Source organism: Gymnoscopelus microlampas (genome assembly GCF_963454915.1).
Source record: "Gymnoscopelus microlampas genome assembly, chromosome: 11".
In the NCBI taxonomy this organism is placed as follows: Eukaryota; Metazoa; Chordata; class Actinopteri; order Myctophiformes; family Myctophidae; genus Gymnoscopelus; species Gymnoscopelus microlampas.
The window spans coordinates 24,163,476-24,176,147 of NC_139948.1; the positions used below are offsets into that span (position 1 = coordinate 24,163,476).

Sequence of the window (12,672 nt, forward strand, 5' to 3'; positions counted from 1 at the left end):
TGTGTGTGTGTGTGTGTGTGTGTACTGTACGTCTGTCCGCCTGTGAACAGCTGATCTCCGGCAATGTTGGCGCGACTAACTGTGCACACTCACTCCCTGATTGCCAAAGAAGAACCTCTGGCCCAAACATTTCAGATCGGCCTGTTATAGCGTCACCAGACCGGATTTTGCAAAACACATTGCCGTGAAACTTTACACGCACATTCCCACTAAGCCAAGGAGGAAATGCCACCCTCATTTTTTCAAATCAGCCTTATGGTGGTGCTATAACAGGCCGATTCGTGTTTTTACCTATAACTGCACCGATCGGCATGAAACATTACACGCACACTCCCTAGAGGCCAAGGAAAAATCTCTGCCCTGCATTTTTTCGCATCAGCCTTTTATAGCGCCAGTGCCACCAGGAGGCCGACTTTTGCAAAACATATTTTTTATATTACTCTTACATAGATTTTGTCCAAACATCATGCAAATCGGTACACAGAGTCATGTGATCAAGATGGATCTGTTCGATTTTTCATATTCCATCCTGATTGGCTAAGATTGGCATCTAAAGTAATGCAAAATGCCTCAAATCATGAACTTTTGATTTCCGTGAAATTTAAATTGATTGAACTGATTTTTGCAAAACATTTTTGCATATATATATTTTTTATTTTACTCCTACAGATATTCCATCCTGATTGGCGAATTCGGAACATTGCTGGCCCACATTAACCTACCTGACCTGACAGAAAACCCACTTTTCAAAGAAAAAAAAATGTTTTTCTTCTTTTTAATTAATGTTATATTATCTTTAAAATCATAGTGTTTTACTAATTATTTGGGGGCCCACTTGCAGTATCCTAACGGCCCACCAGTGGGCCCCGGCCCACAGGTTGAGAACCACTGTTGTAGGATATCAGCAGGTCTAAACCCTGCACAGTAAAATCGGGTTAATTTATCCATTTGCAGCTCCGAGAGCCAAATTAACGTTGAGGCTTTTTACCGTGTGCATCTCACAGGGAGGTAAATGCAAGGTTCAGTGGAAGCTTAAGACGCTCTACTAGCTAACATAATGTGTGCCAATGGGAGGCAGGTTTGCTGTTAAAGTACAAATTGGTCTGTCAAGCAAGTGGGGTTTTAAAGGAGGGCTGAGACAAACAGAGCCTGCATGGGAGGATGTGGTGAGGGGCGAAAGAATCAAGATGGAGGGAGGCATGTCAAAGAACCACTGAGGGTGTTAGAGGGCATGGGCTCTTGTCAACAGTGGTCTATCTAATTGTGTGTGTGTGTGTGTGTGTGTGTGTGTGTGTGTGTGTGTGTGTGTGTGTGTGTGTGTGTGTGTGTGTGTGTGTGTGTGTGTGACTGTACTTCTGAGGGCCAATTGTCCCCACAAGAATCGTAGTAAAATTTGATAAATAGACATTGTGAGAACAATTTCCTGTACACACACCCACACATGGCTGTCCTATCCCAATGCGCTACAAGGGCTGCAGCCCAGCGGCCTAATACTATAGGGGAGGGGGGCACACAGACATGCAGGACCAAAACATTTTTTTTAAGGACTGATTCATTTACAAACATTAACCCATTAAGACCTGAGGCGGATTCTACGAATGTCTTCTAAATGCTAACAGCTTTCTGTTAAAAACATTTTTAATGCTTTTGGACCGGACGGTTGGCGTAACTGTCCGGGCACCTAGGCTGCTAATGCCTTACAGCGTGTCGCGGGTTCGACTCCTGATCCCGACGACCTTTGCTTTTGTTTGTTTTAACCCATAACTGTTGCATGAGCAACAAAATAGACTGGCTTTAAATAACTGTTAGTTACCTAGAAGTTATATATAATCCAGCATGTATGTTATATGACTTTCACCTACCTAAAATAACAAATGAAAGACACTAGCCTGCTCCTTATTGCTGTTTACAATAATGTCAACTGAAGAACTCAACAAGTTGCCTGGGGTAATGCTCAAATCAGAAATTATTTTGTTTTAAAATATATGAAAATAGAATATTCTATTTATCCTTAAAGTAATGCTAGGTAACTTTTTCAATAAAACTAAAGTTAAATTGTATATCTTTTGTGAGTGGCAAATGTTTCAACACCCACTCCATGAATTTCACCCCCGAAAGCCTTTTATTTATATATTTTCTATTGAACGTGGTCGGGGTTGACTGTCCCGCGAAAATGACGTCATCTGGCCGGAAAATGGAAGCGGAAATGCACCGGTTTCCTGTTTGGCCAGGAACTACTGCACCGGTTTCCTGTTTGGCCAGGAACTACCGCGCTAATAACAAAAAGGAAACTCACGCTGATTTTAACAGATTGTATGATTTGAAGAACGAAAAAAAAACAGAAAAAGAAAACACAACTCACGGTAACTAAAGCTCCACTGGCTAAGAGAAACAATCCACAGATCGTATAAAACAATTAAAATAACGCTTTTTGAAACGCTTCCGTCTTCCGGTGAAAACGAATGGAATTCTGGGTAACGCAGTAATAAACAAACGGCCTGCAGTGACGGTAATGACCAGCAGAGGCTGCTAAAAATCGTTTTTTTGAAATCTGCACGCGGGCAGACCTCTTACGCCACGCCATAACCATATAAGGAGTTCCCAATGCAGCTACGCCCAAATATGGAGTGTGTTGTCTAACCTCAATGTATCGTCATGGCATCAACAAATCATATTATGGGCACAAAACCTGTCGTTCCAACTAAAGTTACATATATGGAGATCCCTGATGTCATCATTATGCCCATATATGGGCATGCCTATGCCCATATATGGGAATACTGTATACTGATGACATCAGGGATCTCCTTATATGGGAATAAATGGGAAAAGGACTGGCAGATACAGAGAGCTCCATGTATGGGCATATCAGTCAGATCGATTGTGTGACGTAGGTGTGAGGGCCACTTATCAGCCAGAACTCTAGATCACAATAATTTCAGCAGGAAATCCAAACATCAGTATGGATGTACAGTATTATGGAGTTCCACATAGCACTGTGACATCAGTCATCTCAATATTTGGGCATAAAACCGAGATAGACACCGAGATAAGTACACAGACAAGACAGAACATTCTGCCAGCAACTACATTCATCACACACATCACACACCTTGCAATGTAATGCTGGGTCTCTTCAGCAGCATGTGGCCCCCTAGGGTTAACCACATAGGCTTCCTGACATATGATGAGGCTGTCAAGAGAGTCACTGATGTGGAACTGGAGAGGCTGAAGGATGCCTTCAAGCGAACCAGTGGCCCTTCCCAATACATGAGCCAGGAGTTTTTCCATAATGAAGTGTTGGGAGCTGGAGTTCCAACAAAAATTGCAGAGGTGATTTACACATCATTTGGAGGCTCATTCAAAGGCCTGCGCCTCAACAACCTGATTGTTGGTCTGGTGCTGCTGACCAGAGGGCGAGAGGAAGAGAAGGCCAAATATCTCTTCAGCCTGTTTGCCAGCGAACCGGGCGGCTATACAACTAAGGATGTCATGGAAGATGTTCTCAAAGATTTGGATGGGGACGTCCCGCCCTCCTTTAGGAATTTCTTCACTGTGAGGGAGAAGGTGAACTATGAGCGGTTCAGGAACTGGCTCCTGCAAAACAAGGAGGCCTTCACCTTCTCTAGATGGCTGCTGTCAGGAGGTATATGTGTCAAGCTGACTGATGACAACAACACACCTACACTCTACCAGACCCTCGCAGGTGTCACACACTTGAAGGAGTCAGATATAATTAACTTGGAAAAGCGCTACTGTCAACTGAAAGCCCAGTCAAGGACTGGTCGCTTCGACTTGGAAACCTTCGCTCCACTGGTCTCTCCACCCATCCACGCTTCAATGACTGAAGGTTTGTTTCATGCCTTTGATGAGAATCAGGACAATCACATTGACCTGAAAGAGTTCACTTGTGGTCTGTATGCTTGCTGCAGGGGGACCATCGCTGAAAGGCAGAAATTTTGTTTCAAAGTGTTTGATGTGGACAGAGACGGGGCTCTGTCTCGCGATGAGCTCTGCAAGATGGCTGTGGCACTACTGGAGGTATGGAAAGACAATCGCACGGACACACTACCTGAATTGCACAGCAGTGTGACGGACATTGTTGAAGGCATTCTGAAGATGCATGACACCACCAAGTTGGGTTACCTGACCATTGAGGACTACCAGATCTGGAGTGAGAATAGCACTCTGGCTAATGAGTTCCTCAACCTGCTCTTCCAGGTTTGCCATGTAGTCCTGGGGTTGAGGCCTGCAACCCCTGAGGAGGAGGGACAGATAATCAGGGGCTGGTTGGAGAGAGAGAACAGACATGGGTTCCGGCCAGGTCAGGAATGGTTCCTTATCTCTATGCCCTGGTGGCAACAGTGGAAGGCCTTTGTCAAATATGGGAACAAGGGCATTGTGATGGAGCAGCCGTCCATTCTGAGCTCTCTGCAGAGCCCTGTTTTTTTCTCTGAGGCCAACAGTCACCTGCCGTCCTATCTCGTAGCACCGAGACCTGGGGCCATCGACAACCGGCCTCTGGTGAAGGCTGACCTTATGAAGGTCCGCACTGTAACCAAGGAGGGTGGGAGGCTGGTGCCAGGAAAAGACTTTCAGACGGTCCCAAAACCTTTGTGGGAGGCACTGTATGACTGGTACGGTGCCAACCTTAGCCTGCCACGAACTGTGAGTCAGCAGAGTAAAACAGGCAAAATGGAGCTGGAGCTCTTCCCATGCTACCTGCTGTTCCTGCGGCAGCAGGAACAGCAGTACAGTAATGTGCCTTACTGGAGTCCCACTCTGAGGCGGGAGCTAATCTGTTCAGGCTGTTTCAGCCGCGTGGCCACCATAAAGGACATCCATCTCGCCCTGTCCCAGATACTCCACATCAAAGAGGAGGATATGAGACTGTGGCTGTGCAAGAGTGACCTCACCCGCCTGGATGATGAAGACCACATCCAGGATGAACAATCTTTATTTATTGAGGTCAGGAACAAAGACATGAGCTGGCCAGAAGAGATGTCCGTCATTGCCAATAGCAGTCAAATGGACAGACAAAAGGCCCACACAGAGAAAGGAGCCACAGGCCTCAGTAACCTTGGTAACACCTGCTTTATGAACTCAAGTATCCAGTGTTTGAGCAACACCAAGCCTCTCACTGACTACTTCATCTCAGAAAGACACTTGTATGAGCTCAACAGAACCAATCCCATTGGGATGCGAGGACACATGGCCAAGTGTTACGGTGACCTGGTGATGGACTTGTGGAGTGGTAAGCAAAAAAGTGTAACTCCATTCAAACTTAAGCAGATGATAGCAAAGTATGAACCACGGTTCAACGGTTTCCAGGAGCATGATTCCCAGGAGCTACTGGCCTTCCTCCTGGATGGTCTGCATGAAGACCTGAACCGCGGCCATGACAAGCCATACATAGAGCTGAAGGACAGCGATGGCAGACCTGACTGCTCTGTTGCCTCCGAGGCGTGGGAGAACCACTTGCATAGGAACCGTTCCATCGTGGTGGACCTGTTCCATGGACAGCTCAGGTCCCAGGTGAAGTGTAAGACGTGTGGTCACATCAGTGCCCGCTTTGACCCATTCAGTGTCCTGTCTCTGCCCCTGCCCATGGACAAATCCATGTACCTGGAGATCACTGTCATTAAGCTGGATGGCTCCATCCCGGTAAGATACGGCCTGAGGTTGAACATGAATGAGAAGTACAAAGGTCTGAAGAAACAGCTGAGTGAACTCTGCTGCCTGAATCCAGATCAGATCCTGCTGGCTGAGGTCAACAACTCCAATGTCAAGAGCTTACCCCAGGACAACTATAAAGTGCGTCTCAGCTTTCTCTGTGCATTCGAGATCCCAGTGACTGGCTCATGTAATTCACTTACCTCACCTACAGTGATAGACATCAGCCCAATATGCAACGGCATGCCAGCTAATGGTGACATTGGCACCAAACCTGTCCTCAGCCCCAATGATGTGCCCAGCACTGTGGTGTCCTGTAGCCCAGAAATGCCTCTGGCTGATGGCATACCCAATGGACACATCACACTGGTCCTGGAGAGCTCCTTCATTATTGCCATGCACAGGAAATCTATACGGGCGGAACTTTACTTCCTGTCATCACAGAAGAATCGGCTCAGTCTCTTCGGAATGCCGCTGATTGTCCCCTGCACCATGCACACCAGTAAGAAAGACCTCTATGATGCTGTATGGATCCAGGTGTCCAGACTAGTCAGCCCTCTACCACCACAGGAGGCCGGCAACCACACCCAGGACTGTGAGGATAGTAAGGGCTTCCAGTATCCCTTCACGCTACGAGTGGTAGGCAAGGATGGCATCTCATGTGCCTGGTGTCCCTGGTACAAGTTCTGTCGAGGCTGTGCTATAGAGTGCACTGAGGACAGAGCCATTTCATGTGCCTGGTGTCCCTTGTACAAGTTCTGTCGAGGCTGTGCTAAAGAGTGCACTGAGGACAGAGCCTCTGTGAGAAACACCTATATCGCTGTGGACTGGGACCCCACTGCACTGCACCTCCGCTACCAGACCTCTCAGGAGAGGATCGTGGAGGAACACTGCAGTGTGCAGGAGTCTCGTCGGGCGCATGCTAAGCCCATCAGTCTGGACAGCTGTCTGAAGTCATTTACCAGCGAGGAGGAACTGGGTGAGGATGAGCTCTACTGCTGCTCCAAATGTAAGACCCATCAACTGGCCACCAAGAAGCTGGACCTCTGGAGGCTCCCTCCCATCCTGATAGTCCACCTGAAGCGCTTCCAATTCGTAAATGGGCGCTGGAAAAAATCTCAGAAGATCGTCAAGTTTCCCCGTGGGAGTTTCGACCCCACCGCCTTCTTGGCTTCCAGGGATCTGGAGCAACACTATCTCCACTCCCGCAGCGAGGGGGAGGAGCTACTGAGGGTCGGGGAAGACAACATGTCATCCATCTCCACCCTGGCTGACCTCAACAACCTCCCCAAACCCTCGCCACTCTCAAGTACAAAGTTGGCCCCTTTGTTTAGTCGGAACAGCAGCCCTTCAAGCAGTTCTTCCAAAAGCGGCACAGGAGGCCTCTCTTGGAAGCTGAACAGCAGACACCGCCTCTCCAACAGCAAGCAGAACCCCGACAGCAGTGCCAAGGAGGGGGCCACTAACCCAGAGTCCGAACCTAGGCAAAGCACAACAAAGGCAGACATAGAGGGGAATGCAGCAGGGGGATTGAGGTTGCCTCTCCCTGGCTGCAGGGATGCCGGCCCTATTGAGTCCTCGAAGGCATCCAGTAGCCACTGTGATGTGATACTAAGTAGAGACAGCGAGGAAAGCTGTCAGAGCAACGGGCAGACCTCAGACTGCACCACAGAGAGCAGCATGGATCCTGACTATTCTTTACCACAGCTCAGGGACAACGGATGCCCGGAGGCCATGTACAATCTCTATGCAATCTCTTGTCATTCAGGAGTCATGGGAGGAGGTCACTATGTGACCTACGCAAAGAACCCCAATGACAAATGGTACTGTTACAATGACAGCAGCTGTAAGGAGGTGCACTCTGAGGAAATTGACACTGACTCTGCCTACATCCTCTTCTACAAGCAGCAGGGGGTCGACTACTCCCAGTTCCTGCCGAAGACAGATGGCAAGAAGATGGTCGACACCAGTGGCATGGCTGAAGACTCAGAGCCTTTAAAATTCTTAAAATCTTTCTGTGTCCACCAGTAATCACACTTTTGCTTCCATCAGCCCACTTCTTAGGCTGGCTGCTGACATATGCCAAAAACACTTTACGGTGTATATGTCCACAGCTAATCTTGCAAAATGCTGCACAAATCCAAATGTCCACCATCTCCACCCTTGGCTGACCTCAACAACCTCCCCAATCCCTCGCCACCCTCAAGTACAAAGTTTGCCCCTTATGTCGGAACAGCAGCCCTTCACGCTGTTCTTCCAAAAGCTCCAGTAGGCCTACTTTGGCCTACTGGAAGTGAGCACAAGATTTCTTGTGCTCACTTACAAAGTTTGCCCCCTTCGTTTTGTCGGAACAGCAGCCCTTCCAAAAGCTCCAGTAGGCTTACTTGGGCCTACAAAATATAAAACATTTGAGCACAAGAAATCTTGTGCTCACTTCCAGTAGGCCAAAGTTCCTCCATTCATTTTCAATAATGTTTTATATTTTTTGAAACATTTTACTTTGATTTCATAACGGAAGTGAAATGGGGCTTGAATTGGGCTGAAACCTTGACCAAATTTGGAGACGTACATCATAGATGACATCACAGGCTGGCCACATGGAGTGCGAGATCCACAGGATTTTTTTTTGATGAATAATCAAATCTAAGAGAACAATCTATCTCTCCATTAAGGGAACAATCTCCCCAATAAACAAACAAAAACTGGCACACTTTGATGAGCCCACGGAAGTAAAACTTTGAATGTACGTCAGTATGGTCAAACTCTTGAACACATGTTGCTTTGTCCTTGTGTTTTTATCATAAACATAGTGTCTGAATGAAAGGAAGGGTTGTTGAAGTACTCTGAGTGTTGGCATTGTGCTTGCTTCACGTTGAGGTTCTATAGAGATGGTATAGATTAGATTCTTCACTGAGCTTAAAACACTTCTCCAAAGGTTTGATTTGTACTTCTCATAATCAGTAGCATAGTGCTTGTTTATATAATATAAATAGCATGTATACATTTTGTGTTAATTTAAAGTTTATGTTACATTTCAAAACATGTTTACAAGTTAGACCTGAAGGGGGTGCTCTCTATGCGCCTCCCCTGCTGATTTGGACAACTGTTTAGAGGACAGTTTGGCTCAGTTTGGCACAACTCCTTTCCATGGTGAGGTGTAGGGTAGCCTATCCTTACATTAGGAAAGACAACTTGATCTTCATAAGATGGCCAAAGAGTTCGTTTTGAACAAATGAAAGGATAAATGCCATTCACATAGCTGAAGAGAACAAACGCAACTATAAAAACGGTCGGCCTGCATTCTGCAGTGTGGGTTGAATGTTTGGGCGAACGCAACAAGTGAAGTGAAAGCAATGTTACCAGCTGTGTGCAAGTTCTCTCTTTAGTTAGGATGCATGTTTAATAACAATGAAATGATATTCAGGTCAGGACTACATATTTGATGTTAACCTACCTAGTGCTCACCACAGATGGTGAGCACTCTTCATCATTGTAATTTACCACTCAGAGAATAAAGTACTTGTTGACAATCATATTATGTTTATTGTTTTAGTTTTACATCATTTTGTAGGTTACCACCTGTCATTGCACAGAGGGGAATGACAGGTACCCGGAAACAATCTTTTTCGACCAATCAAAACACTTGTTTCATTCACGGAGAATGTCAACAGACTTGGGCGGTACTTCCGTTTCGACACTCAACCGGCTAGATCTCGCCCCTCCTGGAGAAGAGAGGCAAATGAAGAGAGAGAATGGAGGTGGAGAAGGAGAGGAGAAGGAGCTCGATGAGCCATGGGAAGGTCCCCAGAAGTCCTAACTGTTATAAGCTTTATTAAAAAAATGAAGTTTTTAGCCTAATAAATAGTGTTAAGATATTGACCACTTATTTTAACAAAACATTATCAATACCCTACCCGGGCTATTGATAATTTTAACCCCTATAATAATTGTAATAATAACAGTAATAATAATAATAATGATATTAATAACTAGGCCTATCTATGCCTGTTGGGAACGATGGCCTTTGGGAACGCATGCCCCTCTGGTTATGCAATGTACAGTTATACCCGTTGTACCTGTTGTACCCGTCAGTGATCCCTATTTCAAAGATCTACAAGCTAACAAGAAGTACAAGCTCACAACACGTCACATCACACAGCGTTTTTGAGCTTGTAGATCTGCTATTTTAAGCAGCCAGTTCTATGAAAACAAGCCCAAAAGAAGCGACTAGGCTACACAAGCACTTTAAACCTATACAGTGCATTGGCTACACTGGTTTTAGCTCTAGGCTTTATACCCTCATGTTTTGTGTCCGCTTTCTTATAGATCTTTCTAAAGTGATGTGAGGGTTTTTAAGCAAATGTTTATTGTAATGGTTTGAGATTTGCCCAAATGTAAAGTGATTCATGATTTAAATTCATCATTATTATTATCATGATATATTGTTATTTCTAAAAGCAAGTACTCCCCGTTAACTCAAGTACATATTTGACTAAGCATCTCTCACTTGTAGTTTAATAAAATCTTGTACAATACAAAGAGCTTCTATACTTTGACTCAAGTACTGTACAGAGTACTTTGTCCACCACTGGGTGTCATAATGATGTGCTTTTGATATACCCCTTAAGACAGAGCTCATCATACTCATGTCATTCGGAAAACAGAGAATATTGATCAAAGAAACATTCTTCAGCTAACCCCTTTGTTAGGCTCTGGTTACTTAAATCAATTTAGTCTTCCTTTTTGACAACCCAGAAGGCCTTACCATGGCTTTTCAGTGCAGCTATACGGAAACATCTAAATACAACCAGCATGCATCAGGCAGAACCAAACAAACCATCCACCTATGCAACTGCTCGGCAGTTGGGCTCCAGCACTGTCGAGTCCCTTGTCCCTGTGCTCCTGGTCCTTGACTGGGGGAAGATAACGCTAACCATCAGCAAGTCAGCTAGAACTCTTCCATTTGGACATATGTATTCATTATTATTATCTGACCCATCCCTTCATCCGAACATTATTAACAATAACATAATGAAGTCTCAAGACATGATGTCCGGGAATACAACCAGTCTGTGGCTCTTCGGGTACGGCTCGTTGGTGTGGAAGCCCGAGTTCAAGTACCGGATGAGTAAGGTCGGTTTCATCCAGGGCTACAAGAGACGCTTCTGGCATGGAGACAACTTCCACCGTGGGAACGATGACCTGCCCGGAAGAGTGGTGACGCTAATAGAGGATTACAACTCAACGACATGGGGCGTGGCCTTTGAGGCGACCGACGCCCAGGTGGAGGAGAGCCTCCAGTACCTGAACGTACGCGAGGGCATGCATGGGGGCTACGTCACCAAGACGGTGGAGTTCTTCCCCAAGGGGGAGGGTGGCGAGCAGGCCGCGGCATCGGTCCAGGCGCTGGTGTACATCGCTACCCCTGACAACCCTCTGTTCCTGGGGCCCGCCAGCCCCGAGCACATCGGCGCTCAGATCGCCATGAGCCGCGGCAAGGCAGGCCACAACCTAGACTACCTCTTCCGCCTCGCCAACTTCATGCGGCAGAGCTGTCCTCACGTTGACGACCCTCACCTCTTCTCCATCGAGGCTGCAGCTCTGGCCGTGGTGCTACACCTTTTAACTATCCAGTAATAGGTCTCCCTTCTCTCAAATCAATGCTGTCAATATAGTAAATGCACACACGCACCCACACACACGCACACACACACACGCACACACACACACGCACGCACACACGCACGCACGCACGCACGCACGCACACACACACACACACACACACACACACACACACACACACACACACACACACACACACACACACACACACACACACACACACACACACACACACACACACACACACACACACACTGAGGCTTTTCATCCCATCATACGGCCTGTGATGGACGTCCTTTATGACCTGGAGTCATGTATTTGTCTAATTCCGCAGCTTCAGAGTGAAGCCCATCCGTCCACCGAAACAAAAACAACTAGAGAAAGTGCTCCTCGGAGCACAAGTCTCCGCCAGGTCAGGTAAATTTCTTCTTAAGCCTTGCACAACAATCGGACACTGCATTCATGACTTGAGGCATTTTGTTCCAAAAATGTGGTTTGCTAAATTAGACCTACTGGTGGCGCTATAACAGCCCAATGTGAAAAGGGTGGCATTTCTTCCTCCGCCTAGTGGGAATGTGCGTGCAAAATTTCACGGAAATCGCACACTGCGTTCATGATTTGAGGAATTTTGTTCAAAAGGGACCCATCCTGCAAACTTTGGAAGCCAATGTTAGCCAAGTAGGATGGAATATGAAGTATCAGACACATCCATCTTGATCACATGACTATAGAGATACTGTGTACCGATTTGCGTGATTTTTGGACAGAATCTGAAGGAGTTTCTGTTACAAAACTCAGCCTCCTGGTGGCGTTCTAAAAGGCATATGTGAAAAATGCAGGTCAAATGTTTTTCCTTGGCCTCTAGGGAGTGTGGTGCAAAGTTTGACGCAGGTCGGTGCAGTTATAGCTAAAAACGTGAATTGGCCTGTTATAGCGCCACCATGAGGCTGATGTGAACGTTTTCAAGTGCCATTTCTTCCTGGGCCAAGTGGGAATCTCTGTGGAAAATTTCACGGAAATTGCATGTTGCGTGCATGATTTGAGGCATTTTGTTCCAAATGAACCAATCCTGCATACTTGGGAAGCCAATTTTAGCCAATCAGGATGGAATATGGAAAATCAGACAGATCCGTGTTGATCACATGGCTATAGAGATACTGTGTACCGATTTGCATGTTTTTTGGACAAAATCTGTAGGAGTAATAGCAAAAAATGTGTTTTGCAAAAGTCGGCCTCATGGTGGCGCTATGACAGGCTGATCTGAAAAATGTGGGGCAGAGGTTCTGGGGCATCCAGGGAGTGTGTGTGCGCAGTTTCACAGCAACAGGGCCAACGGTGGCGGAGAAGCTGGTCGCAGACAGAAGGACGGACACACA

At 46.4% G+C, this 12,672-nt stretch overlaps 2 protein-coding genes across 2 annotated transcripts; both read left to right on the forward strand.

Annotated features, from left to right (window-relative positions):
* Nucleotides 1-3,123: 3,123 nt before the first annotated feature.
* Nucleotides 3,124-7,704, forward strand: LOC311054670 (ubiquitin carboxyl-terminal hydrolase 32-like; the record flags this gene model as incomplete). The annotated part of the gene is made up of 1 exon (XM_084070674.1): nt 3,124-7,704. The coding sequence occupies one exon, from the start codon at nt 3,124-3,126 to the stop codon at nt 7,702-7,704; it is 4,581 nt and encodes a 1,526-aa protein (XP_083926800.1).
* A 3,000-nt stretch (nt 7,705-10,704) lies between these two features.
* On the forward strand, nt 10,705-11,310 carry LOC311055460 (glutathione-specific gamma-glutamylcyclotransferase 1-like; the record flags this gene model as incomplete). The annotated part of the gene is made up of 1 exon (XM_084071653.1): nt 10,705-11,310. One exon carries the CDS (start codon nt 10,705-10,707, stop codon nt 11,308-11,310), a length of 606 nt encoding a protein of 201 aa, XP_083927779.1.
* Between the last annotated feature and the right edge of the window lie 1,362 nt (nt 11,311-12,672).